Genomic DNA, 24,030 nt, shown 5'->3' with positions numbered 1-24,030 from the left:
CCAGATCACAGTGTTAGAGATAGTAGTAGAGCCAAGTGTGGGCATTGATCATCATGACTGGGCTATGTGCTATGAGCATGGTCTCTCCACCTCCATCGGCAATGCACTTCAACTACAAAACTCTACAACATCCATACGGTAGCCTATCTGTTCCATGCTGCTGTGAATATCATCTATCACTGGCTAACACATTATGTTACGGCTAACAGATATCCCAGCTTCCATGGTACACAATCCATGGTACACTCCTCACCTAATGTGTACGATTCCATTGAACCACGACAAGCATCATCTCTCCATGGAGACAGGCAGTGAAATTGTGCAAGGTGCTTTCAGTGGCTATCAATCTATTAGAGATGGATCCCAGATTCTATTAGTTAGTAAAATGCAGAGCCCCATCTGTGAGGGTTACCCCTGGGGCCCTGTGGCCCTGATAGGTCAATATGATATACAGTTGAAGTCAGAAGTTTACATACACTTGGGTTGGAGTCATTAAAACTCATTTTTCAACCACTCCACAAATGTCTTGTTAACAAACTATAGTTTTGGCAAGTCGGTTAGGACATCTACTTTGTGCATGACAATGGTAATTTTTCCAACAATTGTTTACAGACAGATTATTTCACTTACAACTCAGTGTATCACAATTCCAGTGGGTCAGAAGTTTAGATACACTAAGTTGACTGTGCCTTTAAACAGCTTGGGAAATTCCAGAAAATTATGTCATGGCTTTAGAAGCTTCTGCTAGGCTAATTGACATAATTTGAGTCAATTGGAGTTGTACCTGTGGATGTATTTCAAGGCATACCTTCAAACTCAGTGCCTCTTTGCTTGACATCATGGCAAAATCAAAAGAAATTAGCCAAGACCTCAGAAAAAAATTGTAGACCTCCACAAGTCTGGTTTGGCAATTTCCAAACGCCTGAAGGTGCCACGTTCATCTGTACAAACAATAGTACGCAAGTATAAACAACACACAGCCGTCATACCGATCAGGAAGGAGACGCGTTCTGTCTCCTAGAGATGAACGTACTTTGGTGCAAGTCACTCCCAGAACAACAGCAAAGGACCTTGTGAAGATGCTGGAGGAAACAGGTATGAAAGTATATATATCCACAGTAAAACAAGTCCTATATCGACATAACCTGAAAAGCCGCTCAGCAAGGAAGAAGCCACTGCTCCAAAACAAACATAAAAAAGCCAGACTACGGTTTGCAACTGCACATGGGGACAAAGATCGTACTTTTTGTAGAAATGTCCTCTGGTCTGATGAAACAAAAATATAACTTTTTGGCCATAATGACCATCATTATGTTTGGAGGAAAAAGGGGGAGGCTTGCAAGCCCGAAGAACATCATCCCAACCGTGAAGCACGGGGGTGGCAGCATCATGTTGTGGGGGTGCTTTGCTGCAGGAGGGACTGGTGCACTTCACAAAATAGATGGCATCATGAGGTAGGAAAATTATGTGGATGTATTGAAGCAACATCTCAAGACATCAGTCAGGAAGTTAAAGCTTGGTCGCAAATGGGTCTTCCAAATGGACAATGACCCCAAGCATAGTTCCAAAGCTGTGGCAAAATGGCTTAAGGACAACAAAGTCAAGGAATTGGCCATCACAAAGCCATGACCTCAATCCCATAGAAAATGTGTGGGCTGAACTGAAAAAGAGTTTGCGAGCAAGGAGGCCTACAAACCTGACTCATTTACACCAGCTCTGTCAGGAGGTGTGGGACAAAATTCACCCAACTTATTGTGGGAAGCTTGTGGAAGGCTACCCAAAATGTTTGACCCAAGTTAAACAATTGAAAGGCAATGCTACCAAATACTAATTGAGTGTATGTAAACTTCTGACCCACTGGGAATGTGATGAAAGAAATAAAAGCTGAAATGAATCATTCTCTCTACTATTATTCTGACATTTCATTTCAATTTTAAAATAAAGTGGTGATCCTAGCTGACCTAAGACAGGGGATTTTTACTAGGATTAAATGTCAGGAATTGTGAAAAACTGAGTATAAATGTATTTGGCTAAGGTGTATGTAAACTTCCGACTTCAACTGTATGCCCATTGATCAAGAGATTTTCGCGCTGTGCTGTTGAGCCCTATGGGCCCTGGTCAAAAGTAGTGCACTATGTAGGGAATAGAGTGCCATTTGGGATGCATACTGAGAGTCTTACCTACCTGGTCATACTTGGATACCTTCAGGCTGTGGCTGGACAACTCAAGGTTCAGGCGATTTTTCTCCTGCAATGCATCCTGGAGCTTAGTTTTCTGCAGAGGGATAGAGAGAGGGAAGAATATAGGCAGGAGAGAGAGAAAGAGGGTGGGGAGAAAGAGAGAATCAGTCTAAATGCGACAGTACATTCAATGGTAATATCGGTGTATTAAATCATAAAGTAATAGTGTGTACAGCACAGCAATAGGCTACAATGCATTTTGTACGTTTACTCCATCTGCAAACGTGTACTGTTATACAACACATAGACATTCATCTCAGGTTGTCGTATCCAGGTCACAACATCCCGTTGTTATCTAGACAACAGAATACACCGCTGCACACGTCACCTTCCATTTGGTGTGTGACCAACACCATTAACAGTGCCACCCTGAGATCTCCAATGACCCAGCAGATAATCAGCACCCTATGGGCCCTGGTCAAAGTAGTGCACTACATAGGGAATAGGGTACCATTTTGGACAAAGATGTTGAGAGGCGGAGGTCTTCCCTCTGACAGATCTGGGGACGTTTATGCCAAATCTCACACAGTGAAAGAGGTGTGAAGTGACTCTTGCTTTAATACAATTATGTAACAGGCTTAAGTCCTGAACACACAGAGAGAGAGAGCTGTGAGGGTAGATGCCAACTCTAGACCCAGGGTGGATGGAGGATTTGTGGGGAGGATAAAGCCTCAGCAGGCTCCCTATAGACAAATTGTCTGCACATATGGAGGGACTCAATAAACAGCAGACTGCCACTGTGAGTAAGTGTGTGTGTGTGTGTGCACGCATTTGTGTGTGTGTAGGTGGTAAGGTGTCGATGACAACATGGAGAAACAGAGGTGCAACACATTCTCCCCACCCTCTTCCTGCGGTGTACTGTACTGTACACTGTACGGTAGCTCTGGAGACTCCTCTCCCTATAGGGATAATCCTGATGTCAGTGTACTTCAGGTGACAGCTCCACTTTGTACCTTAGCCCTAAGAGGTCTAGACAAGGCCTTAGAGTCAACACCCCTGTCTGTCACACACAGCGAGAATAGAGGGGGGCGAGAAGAGAAGACAGGGAAGGAGGGAGATAGACTGAGAGAGAGAATGTTCCTGTTCTGACCCCCCTCTTATGGGCATGACTGGGTACAGTTGCAGGCAGTGAAGTATCCTCCAACAACTCCTCCTATGAGTCAGAGATTCACAGCTTCACCCTCGTCACACGACCTGTAGCACAGCCCTCTATTCCTAGCCTCTGGAAGGGATGGAAATTGCTCCTTCATCCCATTGATGTGTACAGACTGTATGCTGTTGTTGAACATTCTATGGACACTTCAAACCTGCTGTAAAAAAAATCTAAATCAAACACTGCCAATAAAATACTTTAAAACCCACTCCACAAAGGATTAACAAATGAAGACAAATGGAGCAACATGGTTAAAAAACAGTAGAAGACCAGGGTGCAAATGAAGCAGAAAAGCATTCATTTCCAGCAAGGAGCCGTGCTGTAGAAACACACAAACAGACAGACAGTGTCTGTGTGTCTAAAATCCATATTTGCGTGCCAGCCGTTTGGGTGGAGGGTGGACAGAGCAGAATAGAGAGAGCCCTCAACACTCCCAGTGACTAATTCACACTGACATCTCTGGCTGTTTTCCTCCATCCTCATCATCATCCCAATCCTTTAATTTAGCCTGTGGCACTGCATCTGCTCCGGACGCTCTGTCCAGTTCCCAGAACACAGGCCCAGAGAAAAATAGATCATAGTGTGTGGGGACTCTGTCTATAACCCACCGCACACTGTTCATATTGTATCAAATGCATTGCATTGTTGTTTTGTATCCACACACTTACAATTATGAGCTACTGTCACTGTGCATCTGATTCAAAATAGGGTTAATCTCTGTCAGTAGGAGCTGATTAGAGAGCAAACACATTATGGCTCAAGGCTACAAGACTACTCTTCTCTCCTCTGTCTCCAGCAGTATCTTCATGTCGAGGTAGTCTCTCATTTTAAAGTACTAAGTCAATGTTTACAACACACAGAGAGAAACACCTGTATACACACGTTCTCTCTCTCTCTCTCTCTCTCTCTCTCTCTCTCTCTCACCACAAGTGATCGCTCTCGCTCTCTCTCAGAACATCAAGGTAATCTGTCTCAATGACTATCACCCCATAGCACTCACATCTGTAGCCATGAAATGCTTTGAAAGGCTGGTCATGGTTCACATCAACACAATCATCCCAAACACCCTGGACCCACTTCAATTCGCATACCGCCCCAACAGATCCACAGATAACACAATCTATATTACACTCCCCACTGCCCTTTTCTACCAGTATAAGAGGAACACCTATGTTATAATGCTGTTCATTGACTACAGCTCAGCGTTTAACACCATATTGCCCTCATAGCTCATCACTAAGCTCGGGACTCTGGGACTGAACGACTCCCTCTGCAACTAGATTCTGGACTTCCTGACGGTCTGCCAGTAGGTGGTGAGGGTAGGCAACTACACATCCGCCACCTGATTGGATGATCACTGACGACGATGAGACAGCCTATAGGGAGGAGGTCTGTGACCTGGCAGTGTGGTGCCAAGACAACAATCTTTCCCTCAACATCAGCAAGATAAACCTACACCCAAACAAGGGCACTGCGTTCATCCACCTCTGGCCTGCTCGCCTCCCTACCTCTGAGGAAGTACAGTTCCCGCTCAGCCCAGTCAAAACTGTTCGCTGCTCTGGCACCCCAATGGTGGAACAAACTCCCTCACGACGCCAGGTCAGCGGAGTCAATCACCACCTTCCGGAGACACCTGAAACCCCACCTCTTTAAGGAATACCTAGGATAGGAGAAAGTAATCCTTCTAACCCCCCCCCCCCCCCTTAAAAGAGTTAGATGCACTATTGTAAAGTGGTTGTTCCACTGGATATCATAAGGTGAATGCACCAATTTGTAAGTCGCTCTGGATAAGAGCGTCTGCTAAATGACTTAAATGTAAATGTAAATGTAATAAAGGAGCTGACTGTGGACTACAGGAAATGGAGCGCTGTAGTGGAGCAGGTGTCCACATCACTAAGGAATTAACATGGTCCACACACACCAACATAGCCGTGAAGAAGGCATGACAATGCCTCTTCCCCCCCAGGAGGCTGAAAAGACTTGGCATAGGCCCTCAGATGTTACCCCTTCAGCAGGTCAGGGTAACATCACTGCTTTGGCAGCTGCAGTGATGATGTCATCATCCTATGCTGGGGGTGTGATGCTGTGCACCTGTCAGAAAAATGTATGGATCAGTTCAGTCTTCTGACATGGCATCATTCCCTTGCCATGCTATTTTACCAGATATTAAAGCAATGACTAGGCATCCAATCACTCCAAACAATGACAGAAACAAGGCATACTGAATGTCTCCTAGGCCTATACAATCCAGTCTACCAATCCCATCTTATTTAATCACTAGCATTGTCTTGGTGAGAGTGTAGTGTTAATGTATATAACGTGGTTGGTTTATCTATACCTAGACAGCTATTTACCTAAATGTCTTAGACAGACAGTACGCAGCGTACAGTATGTGTTTCTGTGTTTCTTCAGACTAAATTCATTCCTGTGGACCCCGTGGTTTCCCGCTGGTCGCTTTAAACTCCCGGGAGGATTTCCTAGGTTAATGAGACGACATTCAGCTTTGTTCCCGGGAACAGTAGGGAGACCTTCAGTGCCTCTACTAGGTGGCCTCCATACTGTCTCTTTGATGGGATTAGTGGCAGGCAGGTCACACTGGGATACACGGCAGTGTTGGAGCTATACCATAGCACTATCATCAGGGGCATCAGAGTTCATGTAGAACAAAAGCAGAAGATATCCTTATAGAGAGCACTGCAGTATTCACTGAACCATGTTTTAACGTGTCAAGTCTAACATACGACTTAGGATAAAGCAATATATTGGGCATGCATTCTAAGTGGTACGCTAGTTTGCATGTTGGAACGTAGCCCATCTTTCGTAACTCTGGCCCTCATTTCCTCCAGTCACACCCCCACTCTGTGTTAGTCCAGTGTGATGTAGATGATGTAGGACAGCAAAAGGGCAAAGGGAACGTGACATGGCCCATAACCTTAATAGAAGGATCAGTTGTCTGTTCAGCACCATCAGGTCTGGAAGATTCAGAACCTCCCAGCCAGCTCTCAGCAGCAGTGAGGGAGGCCATGTGCCTACAGTCATACTATGATAGGACTTTCAGCTGATTCTACTTAACAATGTTCCTCTCACCTCTCCCTGTTGGCTCTCTACAGGTAGCTCATTCATAAAACACAAGTGAGTGGGTCTAATCCAGTGTTTTGGTGTGTGTGTGTATGTGCTCTGTGTGTGCGCACGCCATGAGTGTGTATGTGCTCTGTGTGTGCGCACGCCATGAGTGTGTATGTGTCAGTAGTAGCAGGCCTACGGGGCATCTCTAAAACAGTGCCGGGTTGAAATGAGGACTGTGCTGCCAAGACACAGCTGGCTCAGTATACAGCAGAAAGAAGATCTGCACTGTGAGCAGTGCACACTGGATATGTTTGGGTTGCATAACCAGCCGCTTTTGGGAGGAGCTGCCTCTAAGCTCTGGTCCAGGGTCAGTTTCAACAAACCTCAGTCTTAACTTATAAGGATTTGAACAAGACCCAGTCTTGTGGTAGAGGGCAACTTCTATTTCAGCCAACATCTGCCCTGAAATCTCTATGGCTGCATCCCAAATGGCATCCTATTCCTTATAGTTCACTACTTTTGGCCATGGGCCCTGGTCAAAAGTAACACATTATAAAGGGAATAGGCCAGTGTCAGTTAGGACGCAGATTTTTGCTAGTGCACTCTCGCTCTTCTGACATGCCTAGGGTGTGTACTATCTTTCTCCTGTGCTGTCTGAAGCATGTATATTTTTGGATCCTTTGATATACATTCCATAATACATGCCACCTATCATTGTCATCAGGACTACCTGGCCTGATGACTCCTTGCTGTCCTCAGTCCACCTGGTCGTACTGCTGCTCCAGTTTCAACTGTTCTGCCTGCGGCTATGGAACCTTGACCTGTTCACCGGACATGCTACCTGTCCCAGACCTGCTGTTTTCAACTCTCTAGAGACAGTAAGAGTGGTAAAGATACTCTGAATGATCGGCTATGAAAAGCCAACTAACATTTACTCCTGAGGTGCTGATCTGTTGCACCCTCTACAACCACTGTGATTATTATTATTTGACCCTGCTGGTCATTTATGAACATATTAACATCTTGGCCATGTTCTGTTATAATCTCCACCCGGCACAGCCATAAGAGGACTGGCCACCCCTCATAGCCTGGTTCCTCCCTAGGTTTCTTCCTAGGTTCTGGCCTTTCTAGGAGTTTTTCCTAGCCACCGTGCTTCTACACCTGCATTGATTGTTGTTTGGGGTTTTAGGCTGGGTGTCTGTACAGCACTTGGTGACATCAGCTGATGTAAGAAGGGCTTTATAAATAAATTTGATGGATTGATTGTCATCTTCGCTATTTGACCAAATGACAGCCAGCCTTAGCCTTGGACTCACCAACATAACAACAAGCCAGGCCAGACTTGAGTTTGTCCTTGTCCTTTTTCACTGGCTTAAATGAAGAGGCTGGATTGATGGGGTAAAGTGATATGCCCAGCTCCTGAATTGTTAATGTATTTTAGTTGAGCTGTATGAGCAAAGATACAAGATATAAGAAGGGGTTGGCCAGAAAAAATGCTTTTAGGGGACAAATTCTAAGAGAGGTTTGTGAAGGGTGAGTTTTACGCCCGATTACAAATCAGCAACACCTAGACTATATGTACTTGCGGAGATGAGAGAATCGTACAGGTATAAGCAACATAATTTGGGATTGGTATGAGTAGTGGGTGCGGTATGCCTTTATATTCCTGCAGATCGCTAGCGTCTCAACAACCACACAGTCTAAGGAATAAACTATGCGTGTAAAGGTTGTTCTTCCCGAGCTGGCTGCTTGTGAAAGGCACAGAGAAAGACCCCCACCGCCTGCCTCCACTAAGCAGGACGAGTCTCAGCCAGGCTTTCACGAAGGAGACAGAGGAGAGTATTGCCAAGAGAAAGGCCAGCACTACAGTCATGAAGGATTAACTTCTTCACTGTATAATACACCTCCTCCACATCCTCCTCTCCCTCTACCGTGCATAACCTCCCTGCCTAGGTTGTGTGTGTGTGTGTATGTGTGTTAAGTTCATGCTGTGCATGCGATCGAGTGAGTCCGTATGCATGTATGTGAGTATGATTGTATGCATTGCATGTGTGTATGCCAGTATGTGTGTGTATAAGTGAAGGGATCCAGCAGTGTGCGTGTCTCTGTATGTGTGTGTATGTAGGGCCTGGAGCCAGGGTGACATGCATTGGCCCCTTTTGAGAACAAACGGGCCCCGGGGCTGTGAGGGACATGGGCTGTTCCACTCTGGCAAGGAAGCCTCAGGGGAGAGCAGAGCACGCATCAGATGACGTGACTAAACAAGTTTTCAGTCAAACAGCTACCCAGGAAAGAGCAGAAAATAGCCCATATTAATATATGTAGCCTTAGAAATAAGGTTCATGAAATCAATAACTTGCTAACATCAGATAACATTAACATATTACCCATTTCTGAGACTCACTTAGATAATTCATTTGATGATACAGCAGTACAATGAAATAACATCTATAGAAGAGACAGAAATGCTTATGGGGGAGGTGTTTCTGTATATATTCAGAGCCATATCTCTGCAATTCTTAGAGAAGATCTTATGTCAAGAGTTATTAAAGTGTCGTGGTTGCAGATTCACTTGGCACATCTAAAGCCTTTTCTTTTGGGGTGTTGCTATAGGCCACCAAGTGCTAACAGTCAGTATCTAAATAATATGTGTGAAATGCTTGATAGTGTACAGAGAGGTCTACTTTCTTGGGGACCTGAATATTGACTTTTTTTTTATCAAGCTGTGCACTCAGGAGGAAGCTTCTCACTGTAACTAGTGCCTGTAATCTAGTTTTGGTTCTTAATCAACCTACCAGGGTGTTTACAAACACCACAGGAACAAGATCATCCACATGTGTTGATCACATGTTTAATAATACTGTAAAGCTGTATCCATACCCATTGGATGCAGTGATCACAATATAGTGGCTATATACAGGAAAGCCAAAGTTCCAAAAGCTGGGCCTAAATTAAATTAGTGTATAAGAGATCATACAAAAGATTTTGCTGTGACTCTTAGGTGGATGATGTTAAAAATATTTGTTGGCCTGATGTGATTAATAAGGAGCATCCAGACGCTGCACTTCCAATTATTTATAAACATGGACCTTTTAACAAACTTACTGTTAGATCTGTTAAAGCTCAATGGATTGATGAGGAATTGAAAAACTGTATGGCTGAAAGAGATGGGGCAAAATGAGTAGCTAATAAGTCTGGCTGCACATCTGACTGGATGACATACTGCAAATTGAGAAATTATTTGCGTACACTCAACAAAAAGAAGAAGAAACTGTATTTTGAAGCCAAGATAGATCAATGAAATAAAGATTGATGGAAAAAAACTTGAGTAGTTTAAATTAAATTACTTCAACTCCATCTTTCAATGAATCAGATGGCTTATTCATCACAAAACCATTTGATGTTGCTATTTAGTTTAATGATTTCTTCACTGGCAAAGTAGGCAAACTTAGGCAGGAAATGCCAACAACGAACACAGTATTCATGCATAAAAAAACAAATAATGAAAGAAAAGCATTGTAAGTTTGAATTTTGAAAAGTTAGCGTGGGAGAGGTGGAAAGATTATTGTTATCAATCAATAATGACAAACCTCCTGGCATTGATAACTTGAATGGAAAGCTACTGAGGATGGGACGAGGACTCTGAGGAAGCTACTGAGGGCTCTATAGCCAGTCATATCTGTCATATCTTTAATCTGAGCCTAGATTAAAGTTTTTTCCTCAGGCCTGGAGGGAAGCCAAAGTAATTCCTTTACCCAAGAGTGGTAAAGCGGCCTTCACTGGTTCTAACAGCAGACCAATCAGCCTGCTGCCAAATCTTAGCAAACTGTTGGAAAAAATGGTGTTTGACCAAATAGAATGCTATTTCTCTGTAAACAAATGAACAACAGCATGACTATCAGCATGCTTATAGAGAAGGGCAGTCAACATGTACTGCACTGACACAAATGACTGATGAATGGTTGAAAGAAAATGATAATAAGAAGATTGTGGGAGCTGTACTGTTAGATTTCAGAGCAGCCTTTGATATTATTGACCATAACCTGTTGATGAGAACATATGTGTTATGGCTTTTCAACCTCTGCCATGTTGTGGATTCAGAGCGACATGTCTCTATCTAATAGAACTCAGAGGGTTTTCTTTCATGGAAGCTTCTCTAATGTCAAACATGTAAAGTGTGGAGTACCGCAGGGCAGCTTTCTAAGCTCTCTACTCTTTTCTATTTTTACCAATGACCTGACACTGGCATTAAACAAAGCATGTGTATCCATGTATGCTGATGTTTCAACCATATATGCATCAGTAACAACAGCTAAAGAAGTCACTGAAACCCTTAACAAAGAGTCACAGTCTGTTTTGGAATGGGTGACCAGTAATAAACTGGTCCTGAACATATCTAAAATTAATAGCATTTTATTTGGTACAAATGATTCCCTAAGTTCTAGACCTCAGCTGAATCTGGTAATGAATGGTGTGGCTGTTGAACACGTTGAGGAGACTAAATTACTTGGTGTTACCAGAGGGGTTGGGTTAAATGCGGAAGACACATTTCAGTTAAATATATTTAGTTGGACAACTGACTAGGTATCCCCCTTTCCCTTTTTTTTACCTTAGATTGTAAACCGTCATAGTGAAAACATATAGGTTCAAGGGTTATAAATATCGGGAGAGGTCTGTCTGTAATAAAAAGATGCTCTGCTTTTTGATACCACAATCAAAAAAGCATGTCCTGCAGGCTCTAGTTTTATCTTATCTTGATTATTGTCCAGTCATATGGTTAAGTGCTGCAAAGAAAGACATAGTTAAGCTGTAGCTGGCCCAGAACAAAGCGGCACGTCTTGCTCTTCATTGTAATCAGAGGTCTAATATTAATACTATGCATGCCAGTCTCTCTTGGCTGAGAATTGAGAAAAGACTGACTGCATCACTTCTTGTTTTTATAAGAAACAATGTGTTGGAGATTCCTAATTGATTGTACAGTCAACTTACACACAGCACTGACACACACACTTCCCCCACCAGATATGCCACCAGGGGATTTTACCAGTCCCCAGGTCCAGATTATATTCAAGTAAACGTACAGTATTAGACAGAGCCATGAGTGCATGGAACTCCCTTCCATTTTATATAGCGGAAGTGAACAGCAAACCTGGTTTTAAAAAACAAATTAAGCAACACCTCAAGGCACAATGCCTCTCCCCCATGTGACCTACTTGTTGTGTGCATGTACTGTTATGTATGTATAACTGATAGATTCTCACACACACACACACACTGCATATTCATGTTTTTAAATGTAGAGTACCTGTAAAAAGTTTGGACACACCTACTCATTCCAGGGTTTAAATTTGTTATTTTTACTATTTTCTACATTGTAGAATAATAGTGAAGACATCAGAACTATGAAATAACACATAGGGAATCATTTAGTAACCACAAAAGTGTTAAATAAATCCAAATATATTTTATATTTGAGATTCTTCAAAGTGGATGACAGCTTTGCACACTCTTGGCATTCTCTCAACCAGATTCATGAGGTAGTAATGCATTCCAATTATGAAGTGTGCCTTGTTAAAAGTTAATTTGTGCAATTTCTTTCCTTCTTAATACATTTGAGCCAATCAGTTGTATTGTGACATGGTAGGTGAACCAAAAATCGTAATTTTGTAAAAAAAATGGTATTACAATGTACATTCAGAGAATAGCTGGTTTCTGTATTACAGTTCTACCAAGTATTCATACCACTGACAGACTTTTATAAAAGGTGTTTTGACTGCAACTAAATCAACTGTAATTTGGATTTTGTATACGCTCATACCTAGTAATAACCAGTTATAACCAATAACCAGTTATAACCCCCCAAAAATTGTATTACAGAAGATAGCCCTATTTGGTAAAAGACCAAGTCCATATTATGGCAAGAACAGCTCAAATAAGCAAAGAGAAACGACAGTCCATCATTACTTCAAGACATGAAGGTCAGTCAATCCGGAACATTTCAAGAACATTGAAAGTTTCTTCTAGTGCAGTCGCAAAAACCATCAAGCTCTATGATGAAAATGGCTCTCACGGAGACCGCCACAGGAAAGGAAAACCCAGCGATACCTCTTCTGCAGACAATAAGTCCATGTATATGTAAAACAAAACTTCAGAATAACAATCCAGAAAATAGACCATTCTAAACATTACCACAAGAGCATGCTCATATTTCCATCTTATTTTGGGAGCTTATTTTTTAAGAGTTAACTGCAACTCAGATTGCAGCCCAAATAAATGCTTTACAGAGTTCAAGTAACAGACACATCTCAACATCAACTGTTCAGAGGAGACTGCGTGAATCAGGCCTTCATGGTCAAATTGCTGCAAAGAAACCACTGCTAAAGGACACCAATAAGAAGAAGAGACTTGCTTGGGCCAAGAAATACGAGCAATGGACATTAGGCCGGTGGAAATCTGTCCTTTGGTGAGTCCAAATTTGAGATTTTTGGTTCCAACTGCTGTGTCTTTGTGAGATGCAGAGTAGGTGAACGGATGATCTCCACATGTATGGTTCCCACCGTGAAGCATGGAGGAGGAGCTGTGATGGTGTGGGGGTGCTTTGCTGGTGACACTGTCTGTGATTTATTTAGAATTCAAGGAACGCTTAACCAGCATGGCTACCACAGCATTCTGCAGCTTTACGCCATATTATCTGGTTTGCGCTTCGTGGAACTATCAGTTGTTTTTCAACAGGACAATGACCCAACACACCTCCAGGCTGTGTAAGGGCTATCCAAGAAGGAGAGGGACGGAGTGCTACATTAGATGACCTGGCCTCCATAATCACCCAACCTCAACCCAATTGAGATGGTTTGGGATGAGTTAGACAACAGAGTGAAGGAACAGCAGCCAACAAATGCTCAGCATATGTGGGAGTTCCTTCAAGACTGTTGGAAAAGCATTCCAGGAGAAGCTGGTTGAGAGAATGCCAAGAGTGTGCAAAGCTGACATCAAGGCAAAGAATGGAAACTTTGAAGAATCTCAAATATATAATATATTTGGATTTGTTTAACACTTTTTTGGTAACTACATGATTCCATATGTGTCATTTCATAGTGTTGATGTCTTCACTATTAATCGACAATGTAGAAAATAGTAGAAATAAAGAAAAACCCTTGAATGAGTAGTTGTGTACAAACTTTTGACTGGTAATGTATGTAAAAATGTAGTCTTTTTTGACAGTAATGGCTTTTTCGTTATGTGTCCGACCCCAGCAAGACTAGTTGTCGCCATTGACGTCAGCTAATTGGGATCCTAATACATTAAAAATCAAATCAAATCAAGATGACATAATACATTTGACATCACCGGGACCTATTGCTCCCATTCGTCACACTGGAGCATATAAAAGGGTAAATAAATATATTTTCCCCCCGAAAGTCACTTAGGTGTATCAGTGAACTTTGAGGTGATTAAGAATCCCGATGGCAAGGACTTACCCAAGTCTGACTAGGACTCCATCCCGCAACACACAAGACCCAAATCTCTAGCAAAACATACGACTGAAGAACGGCTAAATAATTCAAGGTTGACCCCATTGCACAGTTAAAACGTATGCTATAAATACACTGAACCCTGTCATGTTGCTTAGCCCACTGTTTCCATGACGATGGTACTGTATAGCACATAAAAGGGGATCCCAATAGGTCCTGTAAGCCTATATTGTTGACTCTACACTCTACAGTACATGCGGTTTGGCTTGTGGACTCTCATCCTTCTCTAGTGAGCCCAGCTCGGTGACACTATGTGACTGAGGGGCAGTCCCAGGTAGAGGTGGCTATCATGTTGGCTGTGTTTGAACAGAACCATATACAGTCTCCCTAATGTCCCCATGGCCTGGTCCCCTCAGTCCTCCACTAATGAATGATTCAACTGCCAAGCACAACACCACTGTACTGGGGACAAGGAGATAGGGGGAGCGAGAGAGAGGAACATGGAGAGAGGATAGATGAGTGGAAGATGGATAGATACTGGAAAGAGAATAGGTATAACAATTAAGGCAGAGAGAGAAAAAAAAAAAAAAGAGAGAGAGCTACAGAGAGAGAGAGACAGAGACAGAGCGAGAGAGACAGACAGACAGAGCGAGAGAGTGATAAAGAGAGAGCGTGCCTGCGTGCAGTGAGGGGCTTGTAGATAGCTGGGAGTGCCAGCTAGCCCACTGTTGTGGAAGTAACTAGTGTTTTCCATTAGTGCCGGCTGTCGGCTAATCAGCCGGTTACAGACTCATTTTCAGCCAGCTACATTTTCCACTTCATATTAACTAGGCTACTTTTCATTTAAATTTAAATTTACTAGCCCTCTCCCGCTAGAATGAATGATATGCACCTTGTAGCAATCTATTGATAAGATAAGCACCTGTCAGTCACAAAGCCAACAATCACTGGAAAACGCAGCAGAGAGGAAGAGGCAAAGAGGGAGGTTTCACTCTCGCCAAAATCTGTCCAAAAGAAGTGTTTCTATAGGCTTATTTTGGACCTAAGCTTGTCGCCTGCCTTCCCGCCTTTGGGACAACGACTCCCATTGCGTGTGTGTATAAGGCATATGTTATCATGTGTCTGTGCCTGTGTGTGTCCCTCTTCACAGTACCCTCTGTTCCATAAGGTGTATTTTTAGGTTTTTAAAATCTGATTCTACTGCATCAGTTACCTGATGTGGAATAGAGTTCCATGTAGTCATGGCTCTATGTAGTACTGTGCGCGTCCCATAGTCTGTTCTGGACTTGGGGACTGTGAAGAGACCTCTGGTGGCATGTCTTGTGGGGTATGCATGGGTGTCTGAGCAGCATGCTAGTAGTTTAAACAGACAGGTCGGTGCATTCAACATGTCAATACTCACAAATACAAGTAGTGACAAAGTCAATCTCTCCTCTACTTTGAGCCAGGAGAGATTGACATTCATATTATGAATGTTAGCTCTCCATGTACATTTAACAGCCAGCTGTGCTGCACTGTTCTGAGCCAATTGTAATTTTCCTCACCTCACAACTGGACAGTAGTGCGACAAAACTAACGACAAGTTGAAATCCACAACTTAGCCTAATTATTGTTTTCTATTGTGTGTTTAACATAGCCAGCCACACAGAGTCGTGTCGCATAGAACGCTATTTACTGTGTGTTCATTGGCAACTGAACAGCAAGTGTTGACTACAGTGGCGGCCGCTGATTGGCTGAATACCCGGGGCGCGAAGTGGTTGGAGTTGTCAACTAAGCAGCATGACACAAATACGATGGCAAGTTTTCTTTGAGAATATACACTGCTCAAAAAAATAAAGGGAACACTTAAACAACACAATGTAACTCCAAGTCAATCACACTTCTGTGAAATCAAACTGTCCACTTAGGAAGCAACACTGATTGACAATACATTTCACATGCTGTTGTGCAAATGGAATAGACAAGACACACCCAATAAAGGAGTGGTTCTACAGGTGGTGACCACAGACCACTTCTCAGTTCCTATGCTTCCTGGCTGATGTTTTGGTCACTTTTGAATGCTGGCGGTGCTTTCACTCTAGTGGTAGCATGAGACGGAGTCTACAACCCATACAAGTGGCTCAGGTAGTGCAGCTCATCCAGGATGGCACATCAATGCGAGCTGTGGCAAGAAGGTTTGCTGTGTCTGTCAGCGTAGTGTCCAGAGCATGGAGGCGCTACCAGGAGACAGGCCAGTACATCAGGAGATGTGGAGGAGGCCGTAGGAGGGCAACAACCCAGCAGCAGGACCGCTACCTCCGCCTTTGTGCAAGGAGGAGCACTGCCAGAGCCCTGCAAAATGACCTCCAGCAGGCCACAAATGTGCATGTGTCTGCTCAAACGGTCAGAAACAGACTCCATGAGGGTGGTATGAGGGCCTGACGTCCACAGGTGGGGGTTGTGCTTACAGCCCAACACCGTGCAGGACGTTTGGCATTTGCCAGAGAACACCAAGATTGGCACCACAGACGTTGCACCACAGACTGTCCAGGAGTTGGCGGATGCTTTAGTCCAGGTCTGGGAGGAGATCCCTCAGGAGACCATCCGCCACCTCATCAGGAGCATGCCCAGGCGTTGTAGGGAGGTCATACAGGCACGTGGAGGCCACACACACTACTGAGCCTCATTTTGACTTGTTTTAAGGACATTACATCAAAGTTGGATCAGCCTGTAGTGTGGTTTTCCACTTTAATTTTGAGTGTGACTCCAAATCCAGACCTCCATGGGTTGATAAATTTGATTTCCATTGATAATTTTTGTGTGATTTTGTTGTCAGCACATTCAACTATGTAAAGAAAAAAGTATTTAATAAGAATATTCATTCATTCAGATCTAGGATGTGTTATTTTAGTGTTCCCTTTATTTTTTTGAGCAGTGTATATAAAGTGATCTGTGCATAAATACACTTATTTCACTTTTAGGAAAATGGACACATTTACCGTACTTTTAAGAGCATTTAAAACATAATCCATGAATGATATAATGTATACTGTACATAAATATATATATTTTTTAATTGGGGGGGCATCGCCCCTAATGACAAACTAATGTCAAACTGACTGAATAAAGTCTATCTCCTATATTGCTTTGCCATTCATCATGCAGTATGGTTATATTATATGCCCATGGTATCGCATCAGGACAAGTAAAGTAATGGATTTCCTAGGTTTCCTTTCCTAGGATGTCAGGGCTTGCCAGACAGTGACGCTAAAGTGAGTGATTCTCTTCAGTCAGTGTAGCCTACTGAATCGCATCGGTGAGAGAGTTCATACATGAATTCATAAATGTTCAGTCATTTCAATTGTAAAGTCATGATTTTCTACACAGTAACACAACATATTTTTCCAATCTGGTAGGTAAACTCTGTATAGTACGCAATAATTTAGCTGTGTATTTCAGATGGAATCAAGGCATAAAACCATTTTGTCAACCGACATTTCTTTAGTCGAACAGTAGCAAAAAATATATATAATTTCATGGTGAACAAGACACCTGTCTGATCTACGCCTGTCCATTGTGGAAGCCGTGGGGATGGCACAGTCCATCGCTAAGACGTGCTACTGCAATTGTATTTGGTTATATTATGTAAGAACAATGGTGTAACACTAATAAAACGAATAATATTTTGTAACAAATGCGCTTTCTTCTGCGTTGGATAGCGGTCGCTGTCCGCGGTTCTGAAACATCAGTGCGCTAATTGGCGCCCTTTCCTAGACCATGTTGCTATGTGTATAACAGCAAAGTTAACCAGCATATTGGTGTAGAGAACAACGCGACGGAGGAAGCAGCGGAGTTAGGTGACGAGAAAACAGCACTTTCCTGTTTAAGAAAAGTGAGGAGAGGAAACGCCAGCTTAATTAGGTCTATAATCAATAGCCTAACTTAAATGTGCCTGGCTTTATAAATCATCCATATATATCTATTGAAATAAGACAGATCCTGCTTCTGTTTTGAGTGTTTTATAGCCTACTGATTCCGTGAGGTTTGGCAACCAGCACGTCAGATCAAAAAAGTCATAGAAATTCAACTGTTTTTAGTCTTCGGATGCTGTAATAAAGGCTTTGCACTTTTCTTTCGTTAGAACAGCCTCTCTGGTACTACTTCATTTATTTAGTGTTGTTTACACTCTTCCAAATTGTCAGAAACAATTTATTTAGAATAATAATAACCCTCCTTTTTCTTGATCTCCTTCTTATTGTTGTTATTATTATTATGATCATCATTATAATAATAAGTAATGTCATTATCATTAGTCGGGCTTAGCATAAAAGCCTTGTATAACCACCATCAAGCTGTAGGCCAAAGAGCGCATCCTGTTTAGTCTTAATACCGTAACTTACTTTGGCCTATATTTCAATACTTATATAGGCTACTGTATCAATCAATCATGAACTTGTTAATGTCATCACACAGCATATGAGTCATTCATGATTTTAAATGCAGTCAAGCATTTTCATTTTAAAATAAAATAAAGCAACTTTGAATAATTAGCGTAAACAATAAATAAACTGTTCCATTTCGTAAATTGCATTCACTAATGAATGTGACTGTTTTTAGTCTTTGCTGTAATAAAGGCTTTACAAAAATAACATTACAACAGACTCTCTGGTACACTAATTTATTTAGTGTTGTTTACATTGTTCCAAACCGTCATTAAAATGTTATTGTAATCTAACAGCACCTGTTTGGCACACATAAGGTAAGGAGCAAGGGCTGCATGCATATTACGTTTCTTGATCTCCAACTTCCCCTTTACCCTCTGAGCAACCAGTAAACATTCCCCCGTTTCAATTTATTGATGTGATTATGATATGCTATAGGTCAGGCCCTATTGGTCACGTGCATGCGATGCATACATGTGTCACGTAAAGAGAGCAAGGGTTGAGGCAGCTTCAGCAACATAGACAGCACGATAAACACTGTTGAAGTTCTGTAGTGGTTGTTGTAGCATGGAGGAAAGAGAGACAACGGGTGCTAGTCACACTGTCACTTGCTGTCATTATTTTTAACAGCGCAGCAAATCTGAGCAAGTCAAATCATTTGCGGTCGGACTCCCTCTAGTAATTTATGTGTCTTCATTATTTAATCAAACAGAGCCCTTAAAGCATCAGACAATCTCAGTGCATATAGTTAATTTGATTAAAACACAAACTCAGCAAAAAAAGAAACATCGTCTCACTGTCAACTGCGTTGCTTTTCTGCAAACTTAACATGTGTAAATATTTGCATGAACATAACAAGAATCAACAACTGAGACATAAACTGAACAAGTTACACAGACATGTGACTAACAGAAACAACAGGACAAAGGGGGGGGGGGGGGGTAACAGTCAGTATCAGTCAGTATCTGGTGTGGCCACCAGCTGCATTAAGTACTGCAGTGAATCTCCTCCTCATGGACTGCACCAGATTTGCAAGTTCTTGCTGTGAGGTGTTAACCCGCTCTTCCACCAAGGCACCTTTATTTATCCAGTTAGGCCAGTTGAGAACAAGTTCTCATTTACAACTGCGACCTGGCCAAGATGAAGCAAAGCAGTGCGACAAAAACAACAACACAGAGTTACACATGGGATAAACAAACGTACAGTCAATAACACATTAGAAAAATATGTATACAGTGGGTGCAAATGAAGTAAGGTGGTCAGGCAATAAACAGGCCATAGTGGCGAAGTAATTACAATTTAGCAATTAACACTGGAGTGATAAATGTGCAGATGAGGATGTTCAAGTAGAAATACTGGTGTGCAAAAGAGCAGAAAAAAACAAAAACAAATATGGGATGAGGTAGGGAGTTGGTTGGATGGGCTATTTACAGATGGACTGTGTACAGCTGCAGCGATCGGTAAGCTGCTCTGACAGCTGATGCTTAAAGTTAGTGAAGGAAATATAAGTCTCCAACTTCAGTGATTTTTGCAATTCGTTCCAGTCATTGGCAGCAGAAAACTGTAAATAAAGGCGGCCAAAGAGGTGTTGGCTTTGGGGATGACCAGTGAAATATACCTGCTGGAGCGCGTGCTACGGGTGGGTGTTGCTATGGTGACCAGTGAGCTGAGATAAGGCGGAGCTTTACCTAGCAAAGATTTATAGATGACCTGGAGCCAGTGGGTTTGGCAACGAATATGTAGCGAGGACCAGCCAACAAGACCATACAGGTTGCAGTGGTGGGTAGTATATGGGGCTTTGGTGACAAAACGGATGGCACTGTGATAGACTGCATCCAATTTGCTGAATAGACTGTTGGAGGCTATTTTGTAAGTGACATCGCCGAAGTCAAGGATCGGTAGGATAGTCAGTTCTACAAGGGTATGTTTGGCAGCAAGAGTGAAGGAGGCTTTGTTGCAAAATAGGAATCCGATTCTAGATTTAATTTTGGATTGGAGGTGCTTAATATGATTCTGGGAGGAGAGTTTACAGTCTAGCCAGACACCTAGGTATTTATAGTTGTCCACATATTCTAAGTCAGAACCGTCCAGAGTAGTGATGCTAGTCAGGCGGGCAGGTGCGGTTGAAGAGCATGCATTTAGTTTTACTAGCATTTAAGAACAGGTAAAGGCCACGGAAGGAGTGTTGTATGGCATTGAATCTCTTTTGGAGGTTTGTTAACACAGTGTCCAAAGAAGAGCCAGATGTATAGAGAATGGTGAAGTCTGCGTAGAGGAGGATCAAAGAATCACCCGCAGCAAGAGCGACATCATTGATATATACAGAGAATAGAGTCAGCCCGAGAATTGAACACTGTGGCACCCCCGTAGAGACTGCCAGAGGTCCGGACAACAAGCCCTCCCATTTGACACACTGCACTCTATCTGAGAAGTAGTTAGTGAACCAGGCGAGGCAGTCATTAGAGAAACCAAGGCTGTTGAGACTGCCGAAAAGAATACGGTGATTGACAGAGTCGAAAGCCTTGGCCAGGTCGATGAAGACGGCTGCACAGTACTGTCTTTTATTGATGGTGGTTATGATATCGTTTAGGACCTTGAGCGTGGCTGAGGTGCACCCGTGAGCAGCTCGGAAACCGGATTGCATAGCGGAGAAGGTACGGGGGATTCGAAATGGTCGATGATCTGTTTGTTCACTTGACTTTCGAAGATTTTAGAAAGGCAGGGCAGGATGGATTTAGGTCTGTAACAGTTTGGGTCTAGAGTGTCTCCCCCTTTGAAGAGGGGGATGACCGCGGCCGATTTCCAATCTTTAGGAATCTCAGACGATACGAAAGAGGTTGAAGAGACTAGTAATAGGGGTTGCAACAATGGCGGCGAATAATATTAGGAAGAGAGGGTCTAGATTGTCTAGCCCAGCTGATTTGTAGGGATCCAGATTTTGAAGCTCTTTCAGAACATCAGATGTCTGGATTTGGGTGAAGGAGAAGCAGGGGGGCTTGGGCCAGTTGCTGCGGAGGGTGCAGAGCTGTTGGCCGGGGTTGGGGTGGCCGGGGTTGGGGTAGCCAGGTGGAAAGCATGGCCAGCCATAGAGAAATGCTTATTGAAATTCTCGATTATCGTGGATTTATCAGTGGTGACAGTGTTTCCTAGCCTCAGTGCAGTGGGCAGCTGGGAGGAGGTGCTCTTATTCTCCATGGACTTTACAGTGTTCCAGAACTTTTTGGAATTAGTGCCGCAGGATGCAAATTTCAGTTTAAAAAGCTAGCCTATGCTTTCCTAACTGAATGTGTGTATTGGTTCCTGACTTCCCTGAAAGATGCATATCGCGCGAACTATTCGATGCTAGTGCAGTACGCCACAGGGTGTTTTGTGCTTGTCAAGGGCAGTCAAGTCTTGAGTGAATCAAGGGCTATATATGTTCTTAGTTCTACATTTTTTGAAAGGGGCATGCTTACTTAAGATTGTGAGGAAAGCACTTTTAAAGAACAACCAGGCATCCTCTACTGACGGGATGAGGTCAATATCCTTCCAGGATACCCGGGCCAGGTCAATTAGAAAGACCTGCTTGCAGAAGTGTTTTAGGGTGCGTTTGATGAAGGGTGGTCGTTGGACCGCGGACCCATAACGAACGCAGGCAATGATCACTGAGATCTTGGTTGAAAACAGCAGAGGTGTATTTAGAGGGCAAGTTGGTCAGGATGATATCTATGAGGTGCCCATGTTTACGGATTTGGGGTTGTACCTGGTAGGTTCCTTGATAGTTTGTGTGAGATTGCGGGCATCTAGCTTAGATTGTAGGACGGCCGGGGTGTTAAGCATATCCCAATTTAGGTCACCTAACAGTACGAACTCTGACGATAGATGGGGGCAATCAATTCACATAGGGTGTCCAGGGCACAACTGGGAGCTGAGGGGGGTCTATAACAAGCGGCAACAGTGAGGGACTTATTTCTGGCGAGATGGATTTTTAAAAGTAGAAGCTCGAACTGTTTGGGCATAGACCTGGATAGTATGAAAGAACTCTGCAGGCTATCTCTACAGTAGATTGCAACTTCGCCCCCTTTAGCAGTTCTATCTTGAATGTTGTAATTGGAGATGGAAATTTCAGAATTTTTGCTGACCTTCCTTAGCCAGAATTTAGACATGGCTAGGACATCAGGGTTTGTGGAGTGTGCTAAAGCAGTGAATAAAGCAAACTTAGGGAAGAGGCTTCGATGTTAACATGCATGAACCCAAGGCTTTTACGGTTGCAGAAGTCAACAAATGAGAGCGCCTGGGAACACACAGGGCCTGGGTTAACCTCTTCATCACCAGAGGAACAGAGGAGGAGTAGGCTGAGGGTGCGACTAAAGGCTATAAGAACTGGTTGTCTGGTGTGTTGGGAACAGAGAAGAAAAGGAGCAGATTTCTGGGCGTTGTAGAATAGATTCAGGGCATAATGTACAGACAAGGGTAAGGTAGGGTGCGAGTACAGTGGAGGATCGGGACTAAGTGCTCTGCAGTAAAATAAAACAATGAGAGCTACCCTAAACAACAGTATACAAGGCATATCGACCTTAGAGAGAGGCATAAAGCAATCACAGGTGTTGATTGGGAGATCTAAGACAACAACGGGTGAGACAACGGGTAAACAGCTAAGACAACAACAACGGGTAATTGGCGATGAATGGGCAGAGAGAGTCAGTTAGCTACACACAGGGCCTGAGTTCGAGGCTGGGGCCGACAGATAAACAAAATGAAGTACCGTGTTAATGAACAGTCCAGCAGGCATCAGCTGTGTAGTCGAGTGAGCATAGGGTCCAATGAGCAGCAATAGATGAAACAGAGAGCCGTTCGGTAGTCGTTACTACGCTAGGCGAGAAGGAGACACGGCGTTCAGAAAAACTAGCAGGCCGGGGCTAGCAGATGGGTCTTCACCGACATCCACGACGCATAGGCCGGTTGAGAGCACATTGGCCGAATTACGTCAGCCGACCAGCAGACCAGTTGCGATGGATCGGCGGGGCTCCGTGTTGACAAAGGGTCCAGGCCAATTGGTAAGAGAGGTATTGTAATTGGTGTACTTCGTTTGCTAGCCGGGAGATGGGCCTAGCTCGAGGCTAGCTCGAGGCTAATTGGTGCTTGCTGCTATTGTTAGCCACAATAGCCACTCGGTAGCAGCTAGCTAGCTGCGATGATCCGGTGTAATGGTCCAGAGCTTATGGCAGGAATCCAGTGATGTAGTGGGAAAAAAGCAGTCTGATATGCTCAGGGCTGATATCGCGGTGTGCAGACTGGCATGTATTATCCGGGCTATCCGGGCTAAAGCGGCTGGTGTCTGAGCTAAAGATAAATACCACTAGCAGTGGCTAACAATAACTAAATAGCTAGTAGCTAATTAGCTGGCTAGCTTCTGATGGAGGTTACAGTTATAAGGTCTAAAAGAAAAAGCAGATCCGTACCACATTGGATGAGGCGGGTTGCCGTAACGTATATTTAATCCGAATATGGAAAAAATAGATATAAAATAAATATATTGAAATCTATACAAAAAACTGAATATTTACACGGGACAAAAACAAGTCTTACTGCTACGCCATCTTGGAATACATGAGGTTGGAGAATGTCTTCCCTGTAACTCACAACGTTGAGATTGCCTGCAATGACAAGAAGTTCAGTCCGATGATGCTGTGACACAC

At 43.3% G+C, this 24,030-nt stretch overlaps 1 protein-coding gene across 2 annotated transcripts in view; it reads right to left on the bottom strand.

The window, feature by feature from the left end:
• The window catches only part of LOC139551759 (RIMS-binding protein 2-like), a 104,958-nt gene that overhangs the window by 43,302 nt on the left and 37,626 nt on the right, over positions 1-24,030 (bottom strand). For both annotated transcript variants that reach the window (XM_071363072.1, XM_071363073.1), the window contains exon 6: positions 2,185-2,274. In XM_071363072.1, coding sequence (XP_071219173.1) covers positions 2,185-2,274 — 90 coding nt within the window. The remainder of the gene's footprint in view (positions 1-2,184; positions 2,275-24,030) is intronic.

Source organism: Salvelinus alpinus, chromosome 24 (assembly GCF_045679555.1).
Source record: "Salvelinus alpinus chromosome 24, SLU_Salpinus.1, whole genome shotgun sequence".
NCBI lineage: Eukaryota > Metazoa > Chordata > Actinopteri > Salmoniformes > Salmonidae > Salvelinus > Salvelinus alpinus.
This window is presented reverse-complemented; position numbering and strand designations above follow the sequence as displayed.